Below are 16,415 nucleotides of genomic sequence, written 5' to 3'. Positions count from 1 at the left end.
TGGTGGGAGACCTGGAATTGAATTCCTTGCTGTACCAGTCAGTGTGTGCTTTTACAAGGATAAACCCATTAAAGAGCGTGAAGAATTCAGGTACTGTGATAATGTGGAAGTCAAAGAAATGCTTTACATGGAGTCACATTGCTGAGGCTTATTGTGAGGTTTAATTCAGTCAAGCTTGCCCAGGGGTTTGCAAGATGGTAGAGATTTGCAGAGTGTCTTTTAATATTAATGGCCCGTTATTATAAAAGCCAGTTTCCTACAGGATAGGGCAGCAGCCTTCCTAAGACCAGCCTTAGGGACCACCCCCAGCATGGGATTCCCAGTGCTTGGAGCTGTACAAGAAAGGACCTTGACTTTGGCTGTATCTTTCCCGTTCATTCAGAAAAGCCAGGCCCATTTCAAGCTGAGAGCAGGCTACACAGCTGGTGATTTGCCTCGCAGCACTAAAAGCTGACCCCACAGGGATTGGCAAAGGCAGGGCCAGTCCTACCCATGTCCAGAGCCCCTGCTGCTGTTCTTCTGTAGTACCAGAGATGGTCTCCGTGAAGGTTGCAAAAGCCAACGCTTCCCCATGCGGTTTGTGCTGCTGGCTGTCGGACGCTGGAATGCGAGAGCGGGACTCGTTCTTGGCAGCTCCTTCTGTTTTTGTTCTCTTCGGGCGGGGAACGAGCTGAAGTCAACTCTCTCTAAGCTGCAGAGAGAGATAGCGGTGTCTCCCATCCAGAGAATTACAGCTTGTTAAAGGAATTATTCATCCACTAGGAGGGTCTGCAGCATTGGTTGGGCCAGGGTCATATGCACCATGTCAGCTTGGTGAGCAGTCCTAGTGTAGCCGGTGCCCTCGGTTTCCTTTTGCACCTGCCACAGCTAGTTTGACAAATGGTTTGTGGTGAGGCAGGAATCCAGAGGCAAAGGAGGATGCTGCTGAGCAGCTTGGGATGCCAGCTCCCATCATGCCTGCCCTCTGTCTGAGCCCTAACACTAGAATGAAAAGCCTGCCCTGGCTGATGGGCACAGAGAGTTTTTTTACCTGTAGATGCACGAGGTGAACAAGGGAGGAGGGCTTTTCTCCCAGTTAGCCTCCAGCACTGTGCTGAGCAAGGACATACATGTAATGCTAATGTGCTCCCAAGCAGCTCACTTGGACACGCGCATACTCAATGACCGTGGCTTTCTTATCGGTATCCTTCTGTCTTCCACATTCACTGCTACCCCTAATACCGCAAGTCACCGCTCAGCTTGCACTTTGCAGGTGAAAGCCTGACCACAAAGTCCATGGAGATTTCCCCATTGACATCACTGCAGCCAAGATTTTGCTGTATGGGCCAGATCCTATTCCACCTCTTAGATGGCTAAACAGATTTAGGTGCCTAAGTGCAATCATATTCCACCATGTTCAGATCCCTAAACAAACACTAGTGTGTAACACACCATCATTTTAGCCATAAGACTAACTCACAGAAAGCAGCAAGCAAGAGGGCCCATTCGCATCTTGTGGAATAGTCTTCATGTGATAGGTATGGAATAGCCTTCGCCGTGGCTTATGCCGAATAAGTGAAATAAGATGTGGCCTTGATGTTGAAAATGCTGTGCAGACATGATCTCATGATCAGCTCTGTCTTGCACAGAAAGGCAAAGTGACTTGCCCAAGATGGCACAGTAAATCAATGGCAAGGCTGGGTTTAGAAGCCAGGAGTTTCTGTACTCTAACTCATAAGCGAAGGCCCCTCCGTATCTCTGCTTTTAGTTTGCATTTTGCTCTTAGCAGCTCTGATGTCAGTTGGTTTTGCCTTATGCAGACTTCTGTGGTTTGGAATATTTACATGCTGTGTTTGTACAGCACCTTGCACCGGGGAACCTGCTCCCTGATGAGGGCTCCAAGCTGCTACGGGAAGACAGTTTTATTACAGAAAAGCCTGCTCCTGTGCACTTTAATTTAACAGTGGAGGTGAGCTGGGCTGTTCTTGCAGCCCTTAGATTTATTATTTATGGGTTCACATTTTTTTTACAAAGCTGCAACACAAGTGGACCCTGGCCCCTGGACTCCACACTCTGGTCAAGCATTTAAAAACACACTGCTATGTAAGCAGACCCATCCATTTTTTTTTACTCCCATCCATCACCTCAGAAGCAATGATGAGGATGAATGGAGGCTTTCTACTTAGTCAGGTTCTGTAGTTTGCTATTTGCCAAGCACTTGATCATGCCTTCTTGGCTTGTGCCAGTGGCAGTCAGCGTTTCCAGGCACTTTCCTATCCACATACAAATCAGGACTGCTCAGAATCCATCTGTGCCATATTCCCAACATGTTCAGGGAGGGATGCTCATTCCCCATCCACCCCCACTGGCTCACACATGCCCAGTGTCCAACCTGGAAATGAAGTGGTGAAGCTACATTGGGGAGGGGGACCTGTGGCCAGACTCCGGACCTCTGTCTCCAGTGTAGTTGAGAGTGGCCATAGGGGAAAATCCTGACGTGGCTTCACTGTTACATTTCTGGGTGTGGGCACATGAATGGGACTGGGAAATACATTGTTGGAAATGTCCTTCCCCGCACTCACAAGAAACATCGTGTGGGTATACCTTTAGTTTGCAAGATCAAACAGGAGTGAGTGTACTGAGTCCCACAGGGCTATGTGCTAGACCAGTCAGTTATCCCAGATTAGAATAACCCAGTGACAATATAACTACAACAACAAAAAAATCACTTCCCTGTACATTTCCTTTGTTTATCATATACTCAGCCATCTGGAAAATGGGATGGAGTGCATCCTCAGCAAGTTTACAGATGACACCAAGCTGGGGGCAGTAGTAGATATGCTGGAGAGTAGGGCTAGGATTCAGAGGGACCTTGACAAATTGGAAGATTGGACCAAAAGAAATCTCATGAGGTTCAATAGGACAAGTGCAAAGTCCTGAATTTAGGATTGAACAATCCCATGCACCAGTACAAGCTGGGGGCTGACTGGCTAAGCAGCTTTGCAGAAAAGGGCCTGGGGGTGACAGTGGACAATAAGCTGAATATGAGCCAGCAGTGTGCACTTATTGCCAAGAAGGGTAACAGCATCCTGGGCTGCATTAGTAGGAGTGTTGCCAGTAGATCAAAGGGAGTGATTATTCCCCTCTCTTCAGCCCTGGTGAGGCCACATCTGGAGTCCTGTGTCCAGTTTTGGGCCCCCACTAGAGAAAGTGTGTGGACACATTGGAAAGAGCCCAGCAGAGGGAACAAAAATAGTTAGGGGCTGGAGGACATGACTTGTGAGGAGAGGCTGAGGGAACTGGAGGAGAGAAGACTGAGGGGGGAATTTAATAGCAGCCTTCAGCTACCTGAAGGGTGGATCCAAAGGGGATGGAGCTGGACTGTTCTCAGTGGTGGCAGATGACAGACCAAGGTGCAATGGGCTCAAGTTTCAGCAAGGGAAGTTTAGATTGGATATTAGGTAAAACCTTCTCACTAGGAGTGTAGTAAAGCACTGGAACAGGTTACCCAGAGAGGCGGTCGAGTCTCCATCCTTGAAAGTTTTTAATACCTGGCTAGACAAAGCCTTGCTGGGGTGATCTAGTTGAGGCTGGTGCTGCTTTGAGCAAGGGCTGGACTAGATGTGACCTCCTGAGGTCCCTTCAACCCTCATTTTCTATGATTCTGTACCATCACTGCCCCACTTCAATATCGAAGGAGCTGGGAGCAAGTTAGATGCTTTGGTGTGCTCAACAACATACTTGCTGGATAAAATGGACCCGGCACAAGATCCATGCATTGTCTCAGTGTGTTACCTGAAAAGCTGCCTTTGGCTGTTAATGGTTAGGCAGGGAGGGAAGTGGAACAAAGGAGCTTGCATCTGCTCTGTCTCATGAATGTGCCAAATAAGGTCAAAAACCAACCCAAAAAAGGAGCAGCTCTTCAGAAAAGTACTGGCAGCTAATTATGATTTATTTAACTTTTCAGTCTGATTTTGTTAGGTTGACACATGAATCACTTCTAACTGTTGGCTGATGTTTTACAATGTGTATAGTCTAACAATGCTTGCTTTATGTGTAACATAAGGGTTACCTTTAACACTCTTACTAAGTCCCAAATAAGTTGCACAGCCCGAGATGTGACTTTGGAAGCACTTTTGTGAACTCTAAGGTCTTCGTGAATTGTTAAGTGAATCGTTTAGTGAGAACCTGCTTTGAGTTGATCAGTGAGATACAGCTGTACATGAGTTCAGATTTTTAAAGGTATTAGAGAGAGAGCTGAGAGTCACTGACCCTATGCATTTGTATCCTAGCATTACAGCTTAAAGGGCCTCATCCTCCAAGGTGCTCAGAGCCTTCCCCAGCTCCTTGACTTTAGTGGGTGTTTTAAGAGCTTTCGCTATCTCTGTGCTGCACTTGAGCTCTGAAAGGACAGTTTGCCTAACAGGATTCACATACCTCTCACACCCCTCTTAATCCCCAGATGGAATCAGAGGTCTTCCCTCAACACTTATTAAAGCTCCACTTTCATTTCTCATTATTAAATCATGAAATTGGCCAAAAATGTTTAAATCAAGTGAAAGGAAGAGAAATTTAAAAGAAAACTCAAGTCTCTCTGAGGAACTCCAGAATAATCTCCAAGGATGAAGGCAGATGTGATTGCCAAACCCATAAGCAAATGGATCAAAAAGGAAGGGGAAAATTGCATATATTATTTTTTTTTCAAAAAAGACAAAAAATGATTCACACACCTAACATGTGGTGATCTGAGAGGCCCCACAGGGATTCTGCTGATCCATCTGTGTGTGACAGCAATTCACTGTGGTACTCAGCATGGCAGTTTCCACATCTGTAAATTGGGGATAGTGATATTTCTCTGCCTCTCCGCAGTACTTTGAGACTTGAGTATTAAACATTAGTTTAATTGGCTGGGAATTTCCAAGGGGAGTAAGGGAATAAGGCACTAAAAGATACCATTGAACATTAATGGTCTTAGATACCTCTCTCTTCAGATGTAGATTCGAAATAAGGCACAGATTTTTAACAGAGAGGGCAGTTAGCTATTGAAACCATTCATCAGAGGCTACACTTGATTCGTCATCACCAATGATTTTTTAAATCACTAGGGTACATGTTTTTTTCTTTTCCATAACAGATCTGCTTGAGTTCAAGAGGGAAAGACTTCAGGGAAGTCCTCTGGCCTCTGTTATTCAGGAGGTCAAACAAAATGATGGCAGTGGCCTTAAAATCTATGTCCCCGTGCACCCAGGAAGTTCCTTTGCAAGTCCTAACCATTTTTATTAAGTGAAACTTAAATATGAAACATTAAGTTTGGGTACAGGCTCTTGCTCTCAATTGTCTCTGAATTTGGGGATGTTTCCATCTGTAGCGTTTGTTCAGATCATCCAAAAATGTGTGACAATAATGCAATAAGAATGAAATTAGTCTTTTACCCAACATTAGTTTTCACTAATGAATGGTGTTGAGGAACACCCCTTTAACTAAAGCCTACCATCTACCCACAGGCCACATCTACACAAGATGCTTACTGCACAGGAGCTCATTACTACTGTGCAATAGCTCATTAGTACTATGCAGTAGTGTTGTGGGGCGCAAACTGTGATGCGACGCTACCGCACAGTAATCAGTGTCACCCAGAAGCCGTGCGGGGATGCTACTGTGTAGTAATGCCAGTTACTGCGCAGTCATTTAGTACTTGGTTATGCGGGTACTAAATGACTGCATAGTAATAACTGTGCAGTCATCATCTCGTGTAGATGCTGCCACAGAATAGCTAAAGCCTGGGCCAGCAGTAGCGCATGCTTCTCCAGTGTCGTCCCACCAACATGATTTCAGCCCTGACATAGAAGAAGTATTTTTAGAGGTGAACTTGGTTCCCATGGCCTGGTTGGTCCTTGGGGTCTCTGCTGAGATTGTCTGTCTGCAAAGGGACATTCTTTGTGCCAGCTGTGATGAAGGTTTCGTGAAATGGATACCTGTCAACTAACGCTCAGACTGAGACCCACCAAATTTATTTCACATGGACAATGAGACAGCCCCTACATGATAAGCACTTTGAATCATTACCAGCTTGGGCTGAATTCAAACTGGCACCTACAGGTGAAAGACAATCCTCCATTAACAATTCCCTGAGTTATGCAGTTCCCATTAAAACAGTCTTTTATTTAGCCCAGGGAAAGCATTGGTCATAATCTCACACTCACAGTATTGACCCACTGGAGGTCAACAAGGAAATCTATTATGTCCAATTAAATGCGTAACTATAGAAAGCAGCAATGGAGATGAATTTTGTATCAATATATTGTCAGATGATGGAAGCTATAAGCAAGTAAATATTCTTTTTCTGCGCTAGGAGCTGAATAACTTAGGCAAGTTGTGCAAAACCATGAGAATTGTTAGCAAAAAGCGTGTAGTTTCTGAATGCATCTTGGTTCTTTATCTCACTGAAACAGATACTGGGGGGAAAAAACAAATAGAGACAAAGCACTCTCAGGAATGTATAAAAGGAAGCAAACAAAACATTCAGAGGAATGTGGGTAAGTGTTTTTTAATGGGAAGTTAGCAAGAGCACTGTTCATCTATGCTGGAACAGAATAACACCAATGTTGTGTCAATAGGCTAATAAGAAAGAACACAGGCGTATTTTCTGTGCGTTAAGAGGAAAATGAGCCCTGCAAAAAGTATGCATATATTTAAGGGTGTTGATAGCATAGCTTTGGAAGCCGCACGTCTACTCTGACAAGTCCAGGACTGACCCATGGATGTCAGCACAACCACACCAGAAATTTGGGGTGATGTAGTACATCCAGTTCAGACCGTCCTTTTCTGGTAGTAACAGCAGCCAGGACTTGAGCACGGTTGGACGGCCTTCCCAGCCCTATTTTTTCCTGTGAAGCTGACCACAATCACGTGACAGTAGTATTAGCCTTTTGAACCTTGAACCCGGACCGTAGCTAGAACCAGGAAACGAATACTCTTCCTAATAGCACTTCATTACAGAAGCACACCCAACCTTTTTTTTCTTTTTTAAAGCCTTCCTCTATAAACAAATCCATGTCACAAAGGGTGGAGATGAGGGTAAAAAAATTGGAGTCAAAGTGGCCAAGTCTAGGAGTGGCAATCAGCAGGGTCATTTATGAACTAGCTTAATGCAGCTTTTAACTTTGTAATTGGTGCCTAGATAATGTGTTGATAGCTATGGTTACAGCTGAGTGCTCTGAAAATGGTCTGCCTTGGGCTCATCTGATTTCTGGCGTGGAGTTTCATTGTCGAGGAGCCTCTGCTGAGATGGCTTTGCCCCAAGAGTTTCTTTTGCAGCTTGAGCAGTTGTATTATTGCTGTTGTTGTTTGTACAGCACCAATGACGTGCTAGATAGGAAGACTTAGGCATTGAGGTACTGAGCAGCTGTGCCTAATGCATAGGCATCTGGCCCTCGGAGCAGGATTAGACTTCTTCTACAATGCATGGGGAAGTCAGGCAGGTCAGAATGGGATTCTCAGCAGCCAGCACCCTGCTTGCAGGGTTACTGGTCTCTCTGGTGCTTACCGAATGACTTTGATGTCAAATGCAGAGAGTCCAGCAAGCAGAATCCAAAACCCAGCGGACCCACCTTATCCCTAGCATGGTGCTCCTGCAACCTTTTACATGTTCCCCTTCTGCCTCCATCAGTTTTGTGTTCTTTGCTATGCAGCAGCCCAGCCTCCAAAGGAGGAGCGAAGACTGCTTTTCTTCCTGCCTAGCTGATAGCTTGGTGGCCGTGGCAGTCTCTTGGAAGTGGGTTTGATCTCTGGATGCCACAAAGGACCCAACTTTCCCAGGTCCTGGGCGGGGCTTGAAATAGGCCAGCACCACATCCAGCCGTGCTTTAAATTGAATGTGCCCTGTTCAACAGTTCCCAAGACTGGAGGTAAGCATGGTCTCAAGTTGCAGCAAGGGGAAGTTTAGGTTAGATAGTAAGAAAAGCTCTCTGATGGGGAACGTAGCGAAGCACTGGAACAGGTAACCCAGAGACACTGCAGAATTTCCTTCCTTGGAGGTTTATAAGACCCAGCTAGACAAAGCCTTGACTAGGATGATCTAGTTGGGGATGGTCCTGTTTTGAGCAGGGGTTGGACTAGATGCAACCTCCTGAGGTCCCTTCCCACCCTCGTTGTCAATGATAAGCACCTACCCTCACGAGTGGCTTTGGGGCTGTCAGGCCTGACTAAATGGTGATGCCTCAGATGCTTCACCTACAGGGCTTTGCTCTTACAGAGCATTTCAGACACACTCTGGTGCTCACGGTTTCCTATCGGCTAGGTCTGAGTAGTTCCTCGCTCGGCTTGCAAGTGTTTTGCATCAAATACATCTCCCCATGCACCAGGTAGGGAGCTGGTGCTGAACTCTGGATTTTGGATTTCCCTCTGTAGCCCTGCTGCCTGATACAGCACCTAGTTTGTAGGCATCTAAATCCTTCATTTGATCTGGGTCATTATGTCCTTCTTGCGGATTTGGCCCAACAGGTTGTAGAGGATTATAGGAAAGTAGGATCTCATAAGGTCACCTCGTCCAGCTCCCTGCTCAAAGCAGGGTCACCCCCGTTCACCTCCAGGGTCATGATGATCTGTGATGGAGCAGGAAGTAAATTCATTTCTCCCATCCCTGGCTTGTGCTGTTAACCAGGGCAACCTTCTTCTATCCATTTAGCGTCTATAATTGTGCAAAGTTGTCTTAGGTTTTGAACAAAGGAGGGTCTGTAGCTCACAGGATGATGTTGCACTGGTGGGGCTGTAGTACTGCAGAGTTGAAGATGCTTCATGGCAGGTCATTTTGCCACCCCTAGTGTAACTCTACTTAGAAACGTTCCCCCTTTCCTCTCTGAGGGATGTGCCACGGGAGCGAACTTGCTCATTTTAGATAGTTTCTGCCTTATCATACAGCACCACAAAGGGTGTTTGTGGGAAATCAGGAAGATTTGTTGTCAGGCAGGGTCACGCGCTGCTGCTCTGTCACTCTCTGCATGCCTTATCTCCCCGTGCGATGTCACAACCAGTCATCGCAGAGATGACGGAGCCGTCACTGAGGGATTAAGCACCAGAGACACGGACAACCTCGTTAGTAATGCGTGGGCTTTTCTGCAAGGTCTCAGCCAAGCGAACGGACAGTATATACAACGGGAGGCGGAGACAAACTTTGGACTGGAGCAAACCCCATTCCAGCGGCTGGTTTCTGTTTGTTCCTGTGTCATGTACGTGTCATAACATTTACTGGAAGTTTCGCACACAATCCGAATGATACAGAAACAGGTTTGGCTTGCCAAGAACATGTAGTTTTCCATGCTGTCCCTTCCCCGGGGCAGTGGCGGCTGCACGTCGGGCAGGGGCCGGTTGTCGCTGTTACCGGCGGGTGGGGCCGGTCTGGATCCGCACCCTGCGCTCTGCTTCCTGCAGGCTGCGCAGGCAGACATCTGGCGTGACAGGCTTGTGTCACAAAAGGCTGTGAGGTCATCACAGAGGAGAGGGCCGCAGCCTTTCACTGGACACTGCCGTGCTGTAATACCTTCCTGCAGTGCTGCTATGTGATGTCACTGCGGTGCCTGGGAAGAAGCTGGCGCCAGGGTGTGAGGTCACCCGGCCCTCTGCTGACTTCGCTGCGGTGACATCACACGCGCTGACAGAAACTGTCGCTGGACTGTGACCTACGGTCATGGTGGTAGCATGACGGTCCTGTGATTGCATCATCGCTGGTTACGGGATCCCGGTTTGTGATGTCACTGCCGTGGCACCACGGTGTGAGGTCACTCAGCTCTCTGATGACTTCACTGTCGCTTGTCCCACGGTGCTTGCGCGATGGTCCTGCGATTGCATCATCACCTGTTCAAGGTTCCAGGTTTGTGATGTCACTGCGGTGCCCGGGAAGAAGCTGGTGCCAGGGGGTGAGGTCACTCGGCCCTCCGGCGACTTCACTGCGGTGACATCACACGTGGCAACAGAAACTATCGTTTGTCGGCGACCTATGGTCACGGTGGTAGCGCCACGGTCCTGTGATTGCATCGTCGCCGATTCAGGGATTTATTTCTCTGATCTAAAAAAACCCAAAAAATCCCTGATTTGGGGGACGAAAGAAGTAACCCCAAATCCACATTTCCGCACGATTTAAATGAAACACCGCTAAGAGCCAGACCCACAGCGATGGCTTTTATTAGACCAACCAAACACAAATTCTTTAATTCATTTAATTATTCATTAATTAATTTCTAGATACAGTTTCAGTTAAATCATGGTAGACTGTGACTTGATTTTTTTTTGTTTTAAACCGGAAATTGGGGATTTTTCTTCTCTTTTTTCTTTTAAGCGGAGAAAACCATGACGTCATATACCTCGGCCCCGCGATCGTGCTCCCCCCGCCCCGCGGAGCCGCAATGCACGCCGGTCTCGAGGCGGAATGACTCCCGCGCTGTCTCCACGGCAACGCCCCCCGGCGCGCGGCTCACGTGACCCGGCGCTCACGTGATGTTTGGCGGCCGACGAGCTGCTTCCGGGTGAGCGCGGGCCGCGGCCGGCGGGCGGGTGAGCGCGGGGCTGGGGTGGGGGGACCGGACTGGGCCGGGCCTGGCCTGCTCCCTCCTCCCCTCCCTCCCTCCGCCGGCGGGCCCGGCCCCGGCCCCGGCCGTGCCAGTAAACACCCCCTCCGTCCCGCCCGGGAGAAGGAGATCCACGTCCCCTTGGGGCCGGGCCTTGCCCCCCGTCCCTTGCCCATCTCCTCCCGGGCTCAGGGCAGTGGTTTGCCGGCCCTCCGGCCTTCATGCATGCCCCGAAAGAGCCGCTTGCGAGGAGCCGGCCCTCCTGGCTCTGTTTTCAGGTCACCCGAGAGAGGAGGACCAGCTTCATTTCTGCACATCTCTGTTGCCTCCTGGGTGGGCTGGGCTGATTTGGGTGGCGGGGATGTGGCGTCCCACTGCTGGATGTTGGTTGTTTTTTGTGTATTGATCACCTCTGTTCCCCCACGATGCTAGGGAGGGAGGGAGGGAGGGGACTTCCTGCTTGACCACTCTTGGTTGTGGGTCGCGCGAGTGCAATGGGGACAGATCCCTGGTTTCGAAGTTGATTTGCACGTAGCTCTTGATGAGGGTTGCAGCGCGTTTCATCGACCCTTCAAAAGACCACGCATGCTTTTCTTTTCAGAGTAGCTTTGAGCGTGTTTCTACCTCCCCCGTTGCCTTTTTAAAAAAGCCTGCTTTTGGGGTTTAAAATTAGGCCATGCCCCTTTAATTGCCCATGTGCAACATACTCCCCAAAAATGTATGCTTTGTGTCCTGCCCTCACACACGTGACACGTGTTTGAAATACTGTGTGCTGTCCTTGCATCTCTTCTTAACTCTTCCTTTCCTCCCTTGTCTGTGCAAGTGATGCAGCTTCAGGAAAGCACTGGCTATCAGGAGCGTTTGTTTTGGTTTTTTTAGTTAGCTGTTCCTGTTGTAGCGAGGGACCATGGGTAGCTTAAGACCCCATATATAGTATATCCTCTATTGACAAAATTGGTTTGTTGAAGCAGTGCTTCAACATGAAATATATTTGTGTTTCAGAATGAATAAAAGATCATGGGTAAGAGTCTATCTTTCAATTTAGCAATCAGGACTCATAGTAGAGATGATGTCTTTTATTAGATATCATAAGATTCAATAAGATTTTTGGCAAAAAAAATTCTTTAATTGCAAGCTTTTTCAGGTGTTTGTGCCCAAAAGCTTGCAATTGAAGAATTTTTTTTGCAAAAATCGTGTTGGTTTAATAAAGGGTATCGTCTCTACTATGAGTCCTGGTTGTTTTTTCCTCTGGACCAGTATGACTAAAACCTGGATACTCTTCCAACTTAAAGAAGTCTTTGGTGTTAGGAAACACAACTTGTTGATCTCTTTTTCCCCTCCAGTTCTGTTGAGGTGACTGTCTCATGTGGAATTTATCAACCGATGTTAGCTCGGTGGGTGAACAGGAGCGGAGTTGACTGAAGAGGAAAGTGAAGGAGAGGAAGCTTTATGGGTGAGTGAATTCAAGCTGCTTCTGCCTAAATATTTAATTTTTACATCTTCAAAAATAGAAGGTCTGAGTGCCCGATTGGAAGCAAACACCTCTTTCTTGGCTACTGGGTTACAAGTTATATCTTAAGATCGGGGCATTTCTACCCAAAGCCTTGATTATCAAGGTAAATCACTCCTGTGGTATGCTGCTTGTTTCAACATCAGACGAAATGCTCCCTTCCAGACAGAGGAGCTTTACTTTGAGTATTTTCTTTCAAAGGCTACAGGCTACGCCACCAGACTGAAGTCAACTCAGGGAGGGTGCACCCTTTCCACTGCAGCAAAAGGTTTGAAAAGAAAAATTGTTAGAAGGTGAAGTGGTAAACTCTGATAGAAAAAATGCAATGAGCTCTTTGATGTCGATTCAGATGGAACCATGGCTTTAAGACCCAAAATGTCTTGTGCTTTATTGTACTATATAGTGGGAGTCTGTGGAGCTTTTACCTGTTAAACATAAAACTACCTTTTATAGGATGGCAGTAGGTTTGGGTCATTTCACTCCTTACGATACTTAATTCCTTTGTAATGGAGGAGCTCTAACAGCTCGTGACCAGAGATACCGAGTTAATCGATCCGGGGAGAAGCTAAGTTTCAGTCTCCAAAGAATTCCTTCTCGACACAAGGAAATCGACACAGAGTTTTCTCCTCTTTAACTCACAGTCTGTCCTTTGCCCATACCTCTACTGGATCCAAGAGAGAGTAAAATAGCAAGAGAGAGTTTTCTTCATGAGTGTTAGCTAACAATATTAGTCTAAATGTTCCCTCACGAAAGGACCACGGTCATAAGAGGGCACGCGCACTCAGAGAGCACTGGAGCTAGGGTGATGAAGGCAAACTTACAAATCTGAGCTGACCTTTCTGCTATAGCATAAATCATGTAATTATTTTATGCCATAATTGGAAAGGTCAGGCACAAGCTGTTCAATTTTGACCTCAGTTATGTTTGCAGCTGCATTTCAGACGACATGGGATAATTTTATGTAGGTTTGGTTGCAATTTGATTTCTTTCTTTGAGACACTTCTTGGGCTTTATCCTGAAAGCATAGTATCAAGCGCTTTTCACCAGAAGATCTCAAAAAGTGTTACAAAGGAATTCATTGTCACTGTGGTTTTTGTGGATCAGGCTACTTTTGCCCTAAGATCCCTCAACAGACCAGTGCCACCTGGGAGTAAAGCCCAGAACTCCTGAGTCATAGTCTAGGACCCTGTCCACTCTCTTGCTGTGCTTTCCTGTGGCTTGGGATACGCCATGTTGGAGCTGTTTTTGTATGTTGGTAATATCAGGATCAAGGCCTATCATTTGATATCAGTGGTGTCACGTTCTGTGCTATATGGGCCGTGTTCAGCAATTGAAAGTGCTGAGCCATAGTTCTTTTTGGCTGTGCTTATCAGCAGTGAAAACTTGCACTTGCTCAGCTTTGTTCCCACTCTATTCTTATGGGGAGCATTGCAGACTCCAGGATGGCAGTGTTTTACTGAGGAGATGAAAGTCTCAGATGGTGTCCTCAGTGCCTTTTAAAGGGGATGAGGGGTGAAGGGAATGCTGTTTGTATTTCTGTGTTGTTCTAAGCTTTCAAAACACTCTGTCATTGCAGAGATTTGACTTGGACTGTGAGATTCACTAGTCTTTACAGGTTTCCCCTGCTTTTCCAGAATGCATTGGAGGCTTGTTTTTGGAGCTGGCCCTGGTACTGAGTGCTTCCTGTGACTTCAGATGAATCTCAAACATGGTTTCTTTTGATCAAAAATGCACTGAACGGATGATTTTTAGAGCCACATGTAGCAAACCAGGGTGGATTAGCAAACTTCCATCTGGAGTATGTACAGGATGCCAGTCACCTCACTGTAGGTGCCAAGTAACTTCCAGCTGACATGTGATGCTAAGCTATGCAGGTCAGCCCTACACGGAGCCCTTGGGTTTGGCATATGAGGGGCCCCTGCTTTCTGTTTTTTCTGGTCTTTCTGCACTGTATGATGCCTAGATACCAAGGTGACAAGCATCTTCAAAATACAGTATGTTGCTACAAAAATGAGTAGGCAAGAAATTATTTTAAGGATAAACACTGTCTTTATGCATTTGTGCTATTGATCCATGGCACAGCTTTAACATCCTGATGAAAAGCCTATCTCTTTCCGTTCTGCACGCATATCTGAGTAGCAGTCCCTGCTCATCTCTTTAGGAAGTGGCCTGCCTAAAAGAAGGCTGATGCCATTTTGGGGGGGCTGAAACTTGCTGTCAGTGAAGCCCTGCCCTTTATGATGGTTACCTAGAATATATGAATTCCCCTTAGGGGTCTAATTTTGGCTCTGATAGCACTGTTCTGGCCCTGGGCTTTGGTTTCTCATCTGTAAAATGGAAGTACTACTTCCTAGCCTTACCAGTGTTCTGTGAGGTTTCATTAATATTTGCAAAGCCGTATACATTCCTTGCAGTGAAAAATGAGCAGTGTAAGTGTGAGATGTTATTATGATATCAGTGGCAATTCAGTCACTTCCACTTTCAAACTCAAGAGTTGGGGTTTTTTTAGTCTTGTCACAGCCATGATTGTATTTCGCTCTCTGACTTTTTAACTGCTGCGCTTTGCATGCTTTAATAATTGCTGTGTGTTATTTATCTCTTTTTGTCACGTCTGTTGCATTGACTAGCGATCATAATATTTGTATAGTGCCATTCATTTTTGATGCATCCTGGTGCACTTTAAGAAGTGTATGCATATGATAGCGAGGAAGGACAGGCCCTTCAGGGGTGGAGCACCTCAGCCAGGCTGACTGTATGCTGCACAGCTTTGGTGGTGAGTTTTTGGCTCCAGGTCCTGGGCCAAAGCCTAGTCCATGAGGTTTAAACGTCCCTGCAGAACGGAGGGGGTTTTAATTTTTATGATTCTCTTTAAAGCACGCCTGCGCCACAAACTGCACAGAACTGAGCACATCTGCTGCAGAAAGATGAAGGGCTTAATTGACTGCCAGGATTCAAAGCAGTTGATCTGAGGCAGAGTTTCACAACCCACGGGTCGTGACCCAAAAGTGGGTCGCGAGAATACTTGAAAGGGTCGTGGACAAACTACAAAAAAATGTGGGAAAGCACAGCTGGGTCCCCCCTTGCAAACTGGCAGCATTCCAGCCTGCAAGGGGCTCCTTGGGGCAGTCGGCACTGGTGGAACGTGGCCAGGCACTGAGACTGTGGCAGGGCAAAGGAAGGAGGCAGGGAAGTCCCTGCCCCATCCAGCAGGGGAAAGGGCAGAGGAGAGATGTATGGCTGGGCTGGTGGCAGCCTGAGCTCGCGGGGGCAAGGTGACTGGAAGATGCTGCTCAGGGGGCAGGAGGGGCTAGGACCAGGCTGCCTGGCATGGCACAGGAGCCCCCCCCCCCAGTCCATGCCAGGTCAGATTCGCTCCGCTGCCACCCACATGAGCCGGAGCTACGGCAGCCACTGCACTCTGGCCCAAGCGGGACAGGGACAGCTGGGGACCACTCTGGCATGACTGGGTAGGGGCAGGAGGCTGTGGGTCGGGGAGTCAACCCCAGGATGGCCAGGGAGCAGGGGACTATGGGCCCTGCACTAGTAGGACCGGCGGGGTGTGGGTCAGGGACCAGCCAAGGACCTTTGCAAATAGGTCCCAGTCAGAAAAAGGTTGAGAATCACTGATCTAGGGAGTCTGTAGGAAGTGCTTAAAATGGAAGTTAAGATCACTAAGCAAGTCCTTGTGGCAGGGGTACTGTCCTGAAGACTGTTTGGGAGTGAGGGCACTTGTGTTGGGGAAACAAAAAGGATACTGGTATTAATCTTCTCATTGCTACTATCCCTCTGGCCTTTTTTTCTTAGCTATTTAAAGAAGTAGAATGAAGTCCACAGCTCTCTGCTGGAGAGAGTGGATTAACAGTGCATTTTTTGTTTTCTTACTGTGTTGACTGTAGAAGTCCAAGAAGAAAATATGGATCAGCCCAGTGGAAGGAGTTTCATGCAAGTACTTTGTGAGAAATACAGTCCTGAGAACTTCCCGTATCGTCGTGGTCCGGGAATGGGGGTGCATGTGCCAGCAACGCCGCAGGGATCACCTATGAAAGGTAGGGTTTCAGGTCACTCTGAGCATGAAGAGTGTTGGGACTGAGTGCCTACATTCATCTGACTACAAAAATCCCACTGAATGGCTAAGCCAAACGATCACACTTGTGTTGTTGTGTGGTTTGTCATTAACCATAGAGTTTCTAGGTATGTTATGCTAGCACCCTGTGGGTGTTACTTCCCTGTTTTCTCACTTTCGGTAAGGAAATTCAGAGATGTACGTGAAGTTCTACTGGTCCAAAGTGCATCCTTGTAGCTCCTAGGAGCCAAAAGATTTGTATCTCTATTTTTAAGGCCTTAACCAGAGCTGGGTCAATTTT

At 47.2% G+C, this 16,415-nt stretch overlaps 1 protein-coding gene across 2 annotated transcripts in view; it reads left to right on the top strand.

The window, feature by feature from the left end:
* Positions 1 to 10,533: 10,533 nt before the first annotated feature.
* The window catches only part of LOC149853467 (tubulin-specific chaperone cofactor E-like protein), an 84,722-nt gene continuing 78,840 nt past the window's right edge, over positions 10,534 to 16,415 (top strand). The window contains exons 1-3 of one of the 2 annotated variants that reach the window (XM_090027004.1): positions 10,534 to 10,874; positions 11,885 to 11,994; positions 15,948 to 16,097. In XM_090027004.1, the coding sequence (XP_089883130.1) occupies positions 11,991 to 11,994; positions 15,948 to 16,097 (154 nt within the window). In that variant the 5' untranslated portion in view covers positions 10,534 to 10,874; positions 11,885 to 11,990. Of the gene's footprint in view, positions 10,875 to 10,976; positions 11,995 to 15,947; positions 16,098 to 16,415 lie in introns of those variants that run through there. The other variant, XM_090027006.1, reaches the window with a different exon arrangement.

Source organism: Crocodylus siamensis, chromosome 14 (genome assembly GCF_052110815.1).
Source record: "Crocodylus siamensis isolate JL-2025a chromosome 14, ASM5211081v1, whole genome shotgun sequence".
Classification (NCBI taxonomy): domain Eukaryota; kingdom Metazoa; phylum Chordata; order Crocodylia; family Crocodylidae; genus Crocodylus; species Crocodylus siamensis.
The sequence above is the reverse complement of the archived record's forward strand: the minus strand, read 5'-3'. Positions and strand labels throughout refer to the sequence as shown.